Here is an 11,388-nt window from a genome sequence, read left to right on the forward strand (position 1 = left end):
TATATATATATATATATATATATATATATATATTCACACATGCACACACACACACACAGAGAAAGAGAGAAAGAGAAATTGATTTTAAGGAATTGACTAATGGAATTGTGGGGGTTGGCAAGTTGAAAATCTGTAGGTCAGGTAACAGACTAAGTCTGGTAGTGTGAAACTGGCAGGTGGCAGGTGGCAGGCTGGAAACTACAGTAGGTTGCTTATGTCAAAGTTTTGAGGCATAATCCTCCATTGGGGAACCTGAGTTTTTGCCCCTGAAGTCTTCAACTGGTTGATGAGGCCCACCCACATTATGAAGAGTGATCTGCTTTACTTAATCAATTGATTTAAATGTTAAAAACCCAAACCATACCCATTACTGTCAAGTAGATTCCAACTCAGTGATCCTATAGGACACAGTAGAACTGCCCCATAGGGTTTCCAAGGCTGTAATCTTTATGGGAGCAGTCTGCCACATCTCCTGTGGAGCGGCAGGTGGGTTCAAATTGCCAGCTTTTCAGTTAGTAGCTGAGCACTTAACCACTGTGCCACATGTAAGTACCTTTATAGCAACATCCAGACTAGTGTGTGACCAAACACTGTAGCCTAGTCAAGGTGACAAAATTAAATATCATAAACTGCTAAGTTGACTCTATAATCCATTAATAAGTTACAGCATGTAGTTTTTTTTTAAGTCATTGGACTAGGGTGATACTATGACACTGTTGTTAATTTATTAATTAATTGATTAATTCAGTAACTATTTACCCAATGCATAATGAGAGTGAAATGCTGTTTTGGGTGTCATGAGCAAATAGGGATTTTTGTTATCAAGAACTCCAAATCCTTGCAAAATCTGTGCAAACATCCAAAAACTCAAGGAAGAACAGTCACTTCACATTATAGAGAGTGTTTTATTTTGTTGGTATTGTTGGGTACCATTGAGTCGATTACAACTCAACCCTATGTGACAGAGTGGAATTGCCCCTTAGGATTTTCTCGGCTGTAATCTTTATAAAAGCAGATCACCAGGTCTTTCTCCTACAGAGTAGCTGGGTGGGCCTTTTAGTTAGCACCCCAATGATTAACCATTTGCCTTACCAGGGCTCCTTTTTTTTTATTGCCATACAATATTATGATAACAAATGTCTTAGGTAGGAAAATTAGATTTTAGCTAATTTTACAGATGAGGAAGTGAGTTCTTGAGAAAGTGACTTATTTTAGCTACTAAGTAAAAATAGTAGAACAATAATGGTAATAATAGATAATATCTGTTAAGTACTTACTGTATTTTAGATACTAATTTAATTTTCACTACCATCTTATAATGATGGTACTATTATTATGCTTCTTTTTAAGGGGAGAAAAATGAGACAGAGAGGTTAAGTAACTTTCCCAAAGTTAACGATCAGTGGAAGTAAGAATCAATCCTAGGCAATATGGTTCTGGATCCTCAATCTTAACCAATTTATCATATATCTTGGGAAGTAAAAAGCACAGATCATTAACCCTAGATAGGTCACCATGTATCTTTACATCCTCCTATCCCCATCACGAAAATGGAGTGTCACCTCCTATGACAGAAGAGCATTTGGGTGAGGGGATTGAGCTGGAACAGAACCTGGCTTCCGAACACTCCTTAGTGTGGATAATGGTCACCAAATTAATAAAAGCGACTGAAGTCAACTATAGGAGCTCTGGTGACACAATGGTTAAAGTGCTTGGCTGCTAAACAAAAGGTCCATGGTTTGAACCCACCAGCCTTTCTGCAGGAGAAGGGTGTGGCAGTTTGCTTCCATAAAGATTTACAGCCTTGGAAACCCTATGGGGCAGTTCTACTCTGTGCTATAGGGTCACTGTGAGTTGGAATCGACTTGATGACAACAGTTTGGTTTTGGTTTGAAGTCAGCAATAGAAAAGGAAAATGGCAAGAATGTTCTCCATCAAAGAAACATCTAGTCTTGTGGCTTTGTCTCCTATGTGATCACATATTCTAGAGAGAAAATAAATTGTGGAGTAATTTTGATATTGAAAAAAGCAAAGCTTGGTTCTAAATATTTGGGCTTTACCAGTGCTGACTCCTTTCTTTAAGCCCATGTCCTCATTCAAAATTATTGTAGACAGTTTTCCATTAGCATACTCTTGGATAAAATAATATTCAGCAATTATTGAGCTCCTTTCATAGGAGAAACTAGGACTGTCAGGCACTGAGAATAGAACTTGCCTAAGACAGAACAATAATAGTAATAATAGATAGCATTTGTTAAGCACTTACTATATGTTAAGGACTAATTTAATTCTCACTAGAAGCTTATAATGATAGTACTTTGTGATGCTCATTTTGCTGAGTAGAAATGTGAGGCCCTCATAAATAAGTAAATTCTTATGAATTTGACCTTTAGGATTTTAAAGAAAACTTTAGTTTTGAAAATTGATGTATATTCCAAGTTAAGCCCCAAACTAGTTTTTAGACTATTATTAGTTAATCTAAGTATTGTGTTACTCTGTCTTATATGTGTTCTTTATAGTCCTAATATTGTAGAGTTATTAACATTTATGCTGAGTGATTGTATTTATATGTAATGAAGCATAAAGATAAAAAATAAAATGGTTTACACAGCCCATTCATTTTTTGTCTCTAAATTTGCAAACTTGGGAGATAACTATCCAAAAATATAAAGGCATATGTTTCCTCTATAATTTCTTCCAGAAATATGTCTGCAGCTCTGAAAACAGTGGAGTAAAAATAACTGGTAGTGCTTATAATAATAATTTCCACTTTTCAAAAAATGGCCCTCTCTATATTCTCCTAGTCCAGTGATTATAAATCCAGCATTTGTCAAGGCACATGATGGACACTAGATATTCACTGAGTTAAAAGAAAAGGAAAAGAGCAGAAAAGAAATTATTTAAATATCATTAGAAAATATTTTAATTAGTAACTAAAATAGCCCAAGCTGACAGATTCAGCAAATTTAAAGTATATAATTTGTGTCTAAAATTTTATTAGAACTTTCCCCCCAAATTGTTTGGTCTTGTTAAGAGTGAGCATTAACTCAGGTTTATGATTCAGATCAGACCAAACTTTCATCAGATAATGCAGTTAGGAATGCATCTGGTCAATGAGATTAGGGTCTTTCCAAAGGGGCTGGGAGGGATCTAGAAGACAGCAATCTTGGTCTCTCCTGATTCATCCTCTTCCTAGAAGAATCTCAGTTTGAGTTGTCTTTGAATAAGAAAATTATCTCTCAATCCAGTTAATTTGTTTTACGTAGACCTCTGAGAGAGAGCTCCCAGGAAATTCTTTGCGTCCTTAATATCTACCAAAGCCTCTTAGATGCTATAGTTGGTTATGTGTTTTTAGGTGATCAAAATGAATAACAGCAACTTGAGAAACTATGAAAAGCAAGGAGAAAGCAAAGCTGGGCAATGTGGATGGGCTCAAGGCAAATTTAACATACATGCACTTTTTTTTTGGTGCTGTTGTAGGACTCCAAGTCCTAAAATGATGAGAATGAGATGGTGGTGTTGCTGTCAAGTTGATTCTGATTCATGGCAACTCCATGTATGTGGAGTAGAACTGCTCCTTAGAGTTTTCAAGGCCTTTTGGAAGAAGATTGCCAGGCCTGTCATTCAAGGAGCCAACGTTTTGGTTAGTAGTCCAGTGCCTTTTGGTCTATGAACAGGTTCTCATGAGCACAATTAAGTGTTCTGAAATCCCTGTTCTTCACAATGTTATCCATAATTTGCTATGATCCACACAATCAAATGCCTTTGCATAGTCAGTAAAACACAGGTAAACATCTTTCTGGTATTTTCTCCTTCAGCCAAGATACATCTGACGTTAGCAATGATATGCCATATTTCAGGTCCTCTTCTGAATCTGGCTTGAATATTTTGCAGTGCTCTGAATTTCAGTTGGTATTCCGCCAATTCTTGAAACCTTCTTTTTGGCCAGTGCCTTCAGTGCAGCTTGGACTTCTTCCTTCAGTACAGTCGGTTCTTGATCATATGCCTTCACCTGAAATGGTTGAACATTGACCAGTTTTTTTGGTACAGTGACTCTGTATTCGTTGCATCTTTTTTTTGATGCTTCCTGTGTTGTTCAATATTTTGCCCATAGGATCCTTCAATATTACAACTCAAGGACTGAGTTTTTTTTCAGTTCTTTCAACTTGAGAAAGGCGAGCATGCTCTTCTAGCTCAAAGTTGTTGCCTTTTCATTATAATTCTTTACTTTGTCTTTTAGAGCCACCCTTTGAAATCGTCTCTTCACCTCATTTATGTCATCATTTCCACGTTCAAGAGCAAGTTTCAGAGTCTCTTCTGATATCCATTTTGGCCTTCTCCTTCTTTCCTGCCTTTTCAATGACCTTTTGCTTTCTTTATGTATTATGTCCTTGATATCATCCCACAAGTCATCTGGTCTTTGGTCATTACTAATAAGTACATCAAGTCTGTTCTTCAGATGGTCTGTAAATTCAGGTGGGATATACTCAAGATCATACTTTGGCCTTTGTGGACTTGTTTTAATTTTCTTCAACTTCACATTGAACTTTTCTTTGTGTAAGATGGTCTGTTCCACAGTCATCCCCTGGCATTGTTCTGACTGACCATATTGAGTTTCTCCACTGTTTCTTTTCATAGATGTAGTCAATTTGATTCCTGTGTGTATTCCATCTAGTGAGGTCCATGTGTATAGTTGCTATTTATGCTGTTGAAGAAAGTATTTGGAATGAATAAGTCATTGGTCCTGCAAAGTTCTATCATCTGATCCCCAGTGTAGTTTCTATCAGCAAGGCCATATTTTCCAGTACTGATCCTTCTTTGTTTCCAACTTTTACATTCCAATCACTAGTAATTTCCAATCCATCTTGATTGCATGTTTTATCAATCTCAGTATACAGAAGTTGGTAAAAAAACAAAAACAAACAAACAAAAAAAAACGAAGTTCAGTTTCTTCATCTTTGGTATTACTGGTTGGTGTGTAATAGGACAATAGTCCTATTAACTGGTCTTCCCTGTGGGTGTACGGTTATATTATCACTGATAGTGTTGTACCTCAGTATATATCTTGAAATGTTCTTTTTGATGATGAATGTGATGCCATACTTCTTCAATTTGTCATTCACAGCACAGTAGAACATATGATTGTCCAATTCAAAATGCAATTTCAGCCTATGATATAGATATTTATGCATTCTGTTTCATTTTTTATAAACTTCCAATTTTCCTAGATTCGTACTTTATACATTTCATGTTCTGATTATTAATGAATATTTGTAGCTGTTTCTTCTCATTCTGAGTCTTCTCATTTGAGAATGTGTAAGTCATCTACAATTTTATCATTCAGGTAAAAATGAACATTTGGTAATTGTACTTTGGTACTTAACAGTTATATCCAGGTTTTGTGAGGCCTGACACTTATACAACATTTGGGTCCTCTTTAAGAATGATACAAAATTATAGATATAAAGTTAGATACACATCCTTGAAAGGAATTTGTGCAAAAAAGGAGGCTTGACTTAGGCTTCATTTATTTGTGATAAATTCTCTTCTAATAATAAGTGACTGCTTTCTTTGCCCAGAATTCCAAAACCAAACTCACTGCCATGGAGTGGTATCCCACTCATAGCAACCCCTCCTTGGGTTTCCATGGCAGTATCACTACAGAAGTAGATTGCCCAATCTTCCTTCCAAGGAGTGGCTGGTGGGTTTGAACTGCCAGTCTTCTGCCCAGAATTATAAAAGAGAAAAATGAAAAAGGATGGTGGTGGAGGTAGGGTGGGACTAGAGTATTGAAAGAAAATCCTTTTCTTCCTCACTTCCCAATCATCCTCTTAATCCAGCTGAGTGATATAGTTCTTTTCCAGGTCCCAAGGTAAATTATGTCAGATCTGAATTGCACCTGACTTACCCTTAGTCTCTTCCCTATTTATTCAGCACATAGTTACTAAGCAGTCACATCTCTTCACTAGTCAGGAATGAACTGCCTTACAGAGTTAGGATAGTCCACTCTTGGATGTCTAACTTAGTGATCATCTCCCTTCTATGAAAAGTGTAAAAATATTGCTGCTTCTTTATATTCTTGAATAAGTATAACCTTAACACACAATCATTTCTTTCAATTGAGTTACAAGTCAGTCCTCTTCCAGCAAATATAGGCTAAGTTATACAAATTGGGCGTGTCTGGATCTTACCAAGAGACCCTTTGTCCCCAAAGCTTACCGGTCAGAGACACTCAGCCCCTTTCTTCTTTACTTACACACACGCGAAAACAGCCCCCTCCCCCAGTCGTAGTAGTCCACTCCCCCTGCCTACATGTTCCGTTCTCTGCTTTCAGCCCTTGCTCCCCACGAATCTCTCCTCCTTTATTCCCTCCCTTTTCTTTCCTCCCCGCGGGCCAGCCGCGCTTGGAGCTGCCCTGCTGCGCGGCCGACTACGCGGCGACACCTATAGGATTGCTTCCGGGCACTCCTCAGCCAGAGGGTGGCTGGCCCGGGGCCCGGAGCTTGGCAGGGCCGGTGGCTCAGTGGCGGCACTGAGGACGCGCACACCCGCCCGCGGCATTCTCCCTCCTTTCCCTCGCTCCCGGCTCCTCGAGCTGCGCTCTGCCCAGGGCGGTGGCTTCTCCTCGCCCCGCAAAGCTCCTCTTTGGTGGCGGTTCCCTCTTTTCCCTCCTCTTTGCGTCATGTCGGGCACTTGATTTTTTTTTTTTTTTTTTAATTCCTCCTTCCTTTTCCACCTTTCACCTTCATCCTCTCCCAGGTGATTTATTTTCCTCCTCTCTAAGCTTGCCCATGAGCCTCCTCGGGAGCTACCGGAAAAAGACCAGCAACGATGGTTATGAATCCTTGCAGCTGGTGGACAGTAACGGGGACTTAAGTGCGGGAAGCGGCGGGGGTGGCGGCAAGCAGAGAGTGAATGCCGCGGCTGCGGCGGCGCGGAGTCCCGCCCGGCATCCTCAGGACCATGCCAGCACCATGGACAGCTCAGGTAGCGCTGCCCGCTGGGAGCGCAGCAAGTAGCTACACTGGGCCCTCCAGGTGGGGCCCAGCCAACTAGCCCGATGTTCCTACTCCAACCCTGGCCTGGGAGGGGTCCGGATGAAGGAGAGGGCACCTAAAGCGACCAGGGTGTTGCGTCTTTAATTTCTTTGGTCCAGGGAGCTAGGACACGTCAGTCCGGAGGCCCAGGGACTACAATGAGCACCTCTTAATCTCTTCTAACTGCTGAATAAGGCTGCTAGGGGCAGGGAGGGAGATGGAAAGGGGAGGGGAGGAGTAGAGAGGAAAAGGGAGGGGCTGGCGTGAAGAGCGGCTTGGAAGGAGGGCGGGGAGCGGCAGCTGCTTTCACTACCCTGCTTGTAGAGGGAGAGAGGTGAAGGAGCAAATGCGTTGATTGTTATTCTTGTATTGCTGATTTTCGTTGAAATTCTGTAAAGCTCTGCCACATCTTAACTCGTTCTGCTCGGTTTAATGCTGTTACCATTCTCGAGCACTTTTTACTTGGAATCTAGAGTTGTGTTGTTTTGCACAGCTTTTTTGATCTGCACAATTAAATTTATTTGATCTGCTTTGGCTTTGATTTTGTTTGTCGTTATCCTTTTGTTTTGATTATACTAATATTTTATAACCCTTTAGGGAAAAATGGAAATGCTTCTAAACTTTGTATTTGAGCTCTGGTAGCATAGTGCCTAAAGCACTTGACTGCTAACGAGAAGGCTGGTGGTTCAAACCTACCAGCCACTCCTAGGAAGGAAGGTTGGGCAATCTACTTCCGTAGTGATACCGCCTCGGAAACCCAAGGAGGGGTTGCTATGAGTCGAGTCCTACTCCACACATAACAACAACCATCTTTTTTTTTTTTTTTTAATTTTTTTAATTGTGATTTGGAGGAAAATTTACAGAAGAAATTCACTTTCCATACAACAGTTCACATACACTTTGTCTCATGGTATTGACTACAATTTACCCCAATGCAACAGCTCCCCTCCCACTTCCTCCCGATAGTTACCTCTTCCCTGTGTCCATCCCTTCATGCACTCCTGCCCCCTGAGCTGTCTCCTTGTGCATAAACAGCCCTTTTTTCTCCCATGGTTGATCTCTCCAAGGAGTGTATCTCCCTCAGGGAAATGTTCAACTCTTATGTCTGTCTTTTGTTTGGCTGGAAGCCACAGGACAACAACCATCTTTTATGAAGAATTTTAGCAAGTTGGATTTTCTTTCTTGGAAATGCTCTTTTAGCAATTTCCATAGGAAAACAGTTATGTAATATATTCTTGTTGGACCAGGACTGTTATTATAGCTGCTTGCTTATCTTTTCAGGGAACCAGGATGGTTTACATAAAGATAATTTCTAGCTGAAGTGCTCAGTCGTTTGCTCTACACTGGTAATTTCAATAACAGATAACTAAAGACTCTGGAGGAAATATTTGTGTTGAGTTGTTTGGGCAGTGATGAAACCTAACTGAATTTACTTCCCATACTTTGCAAGCAAACGCTTATGTCTTTTAATCATATAAATGACCCTCCTTGAAACTACTGTTTTCTATTCATCTAAGTTGTGAAATACTGTTAACAGATGTTCAAATATCCTGGGCTGGAAGTGAATTTTACCTATACAAGCTCTTATTGAAGTTGAGGAAGGTGTTGGTGGGTTATTCTCTCATGACCATTTTAATAGAACAAGTATTACCCCAATGGACTGATGGTTTTAGGGCTTTGGTATTGACGGTATGTGGTTATTTGATTTATGTTTTCCAAAGCTGTGGTATATCAAAATACAAACTATCTTTTGAGTGGATGTGGTTTCCTGTTAGATCTTAAAAAGATTCATCTATTCTCAATGATGCCACTATAACTCTTTTGGTAAAATGGTGGGCATGTCAATAAATAATTGAAATGAAAATGAACATATTCAAAATGAATGTGAAGGATCCCCATTTCAGGGAAATGAAAGAAATGAAAAAATTCATGCATTTCATTCTTCTTTGGGATTGTGATTTTAAGAATTGGAATTTGTTTTAAAATATGTATATATTCTAGAATAAATGCAACATATATTTCATAAACCCTGCTATGTGCCAGACTCTATGCTAAGCACTGTGAAGAATACAGTGGTGAATAAGACAGTCTGGCCTTTAGTAGGGTCATAATTCACTAGGGGTAGTTAACTCTCGCAGGACCAAACAAATAAAACCCTACACCAGTTGCCATTGAGTTAATTCCTATAATGGCTAGTTTTTCAGAAGGAGATCACCAGGCTATTCTAAGATGCCTCTGGGTGGACTTGAACTCCCAGCCTTTTAGTTAGTAGCCCAGGGCTTAACTGTTTGCCACACTTAGGGACTCCATCACAAGGCAGCCCAAATCCTATGTTTTTGAGAGTTGTTATTTTCACCAAATAAGACTTTTTAATATGTTTAGAGCAGAAGAATGAATTACCTTAATTAAGTACAATTGTAATGGGGAAGCATTTTCATTTAGAATATTGTTATGTCTAATGTGCTATTGCCAGAAGTTGGTTCTTCAGCTTGATGAAACTGTCACTGTACAGAGGTTGCAGGGATTTCCTTTCCATCACTCACTCCTCTTTCTGGTTAGGAAATGGTGTGGCTTTGTTCTACTGGTACAATAACACTCTGTTTCTTATGGCAATATTGATGCATATTTTTAATTGAAAATGCAGTTTGGAAAGATGCTGTTTATTTTGTTCAGATGAAGGATTGGGCACTGAGAGTGGGCTTTCTTTGGTTAGGTAGCAGGTATCATTTACTAGTCCGATTGTATCTGTCTTGTCTATGGTTTTTCTTCTACGATCCTCAAAATAAGACGTTGAGCAGTGTAAATGTATCCATTTGTTTAGGATTTTTAATTGAAATCATGGATCTAAAACAGCAGTAATCTACCTACTTATTTAACTGATTATACCCTGACATGCTGGATAGAATTGGTAGTTCGTGGGGGATTTTGCTCTGACAGAATTATATGAATGGGGGAAAAAAATGTTGTGGCCTATCTAAGGAATTTAAAGCTTTGTCTTAACAATGACTTACACTTGTGTGGCAATTTGTAATAAATAGAATACTTGGACACTTAATTCATTTCCTTGGACTTGTGTTAAATAGGTAGAGTAACCAGCATGTGCCTGTGACTGGACAGTTGGGATCAAACCTCTGTACTGTTGTTATTAGCTAAAAAACCTAGTAACATCTTTAAGCCTGTTCCCCGTTTATGTTATTGTTATGTGCTGTTGAGTTGTCAGCCCCAACTCATACTGACCCTCCTTAGGTTTCTGAGGTGATATCACTACCTTAGGAGTTCTGGTAGTGTAGTGCCTAAGGCACTTGACTGCTAACCAGAAGCCTGGCTGTTCAAACCCACCAGCCACTCCTCGGAAGGAAGGTTGGGCAATCTACTTCTGTAGTGATACCACCTCAAAAACCAAAGGAGGGGTCATTATGAGTTGGATCCGACTCAATGGCACATAACAACAACAACAACAACATCACTACCATGCCTTCCTTCAGAGGAGTGGCTGGTGGGTTTGAACAGCCAGCCTTCTGGTTAGCAGTCAAGTGCCTTAGGCACTATGCTACAAGAGCTCCTTTGTTCTCCATTTATAAAAGAATGCTAATAGCTGTTGTTCCCATAGAGCTTTGCTTTGAGGCTTAAAAAACATGAAGAAAACTTTTGCACTTTCTTTTCACTTTGCTATTTGTGTCGTTCTGATTTATCTGATGAAGTAACTGTTTCTTAGAGAGGATAGGAGACTTGCCCAAGGTAAAACTTGTTAATGATAACCAGATTCCTGTCTTCTGACTCTAAGATCTGAGTTTGTCTTAAAACTGTCTTTCTGTGCAGGCATCATTTCAACTGATGGTTGAATTGGAAACATTATCTACTTTGATCTCCCCTCTCTGTTTTTAGATGAAAGAGTTACAGATGTTCAGAGAACTGTAATGATTTTCTAAGTCAACACACTCTTAAGTGGCAGATTCCAGAGCAGTTCTCCATCTAATGTGTCTTGTAGAGCTCTGCCTGGCTCACTTTTTCTTCATTCAGATTATTGTCTGAGAAGATTGTCATTCAAAGGTCATTCTGCTATATCCCAAATGGCACTGCAGCTACACCAACTCATATTTCCCTAATGTGAACTCTACCTTTCAGGGAAAGTAGAGTCTACAAAAGTGGAACTTTCTACCTCAAGCCACTGAAGTATAGGCATATCTCAGATATATTGTGGGTTCAGTTACAGACCGCCTTCATGAAGTGAGTATCTTAATAAACCAAGTCTCACAAACTTCTTGGTTTCCCAATGCATATAAAATTTATGTTTATACTATACTGGGACTCCATCACAAGGCAGCCCAAATCCTATGTTTTTGAGAGTTGT

The 11,388-nt window shown here is 39.5% G+C and overlaps 1 protein-coding gene across 1 annotated transcript in view; it reads left to right on the plus strand.

Annotated features, from left to right (window-relative positions):
- The first annotated feature begins 6,791 nt into the window (after nt 1–6,791).
- DNAJC6 (DnaJ heat shock protein family (Hsp40) member C6) overlaps nt 6,792–11,388 on the plus strand; it is a 143,904-nt gene continuing 139,307 nt past the window's right edge. The window contains exon 1 of the mRNA XM_007959208.2: nt 6,792–6,987. Coding sequence (XP_007957399.1) covers nt 6,792–6,987 — 196 coding nt within the window. The remainder of the gene's footprint in view (nt 6,988–11,388) is intronic.

Source organism: Orycteropus afer, unplaced genomic scaffold, assembly GCF_000298275.1.
Source record: "Orycteropus afer afer isolate SDZICR_OR568_19922 unplaced genomic scaffold, OryAfe1.0 scaffold00016, whole genome shotgun sequence".
Classification (NCBI taxonomy): domain Eukaryota; kingdom Metazoa; phylum Chordata; class Mammalia; order Tubulidentata; family Orycteropodidae; genus Orycteropus; species Orycteropus afer.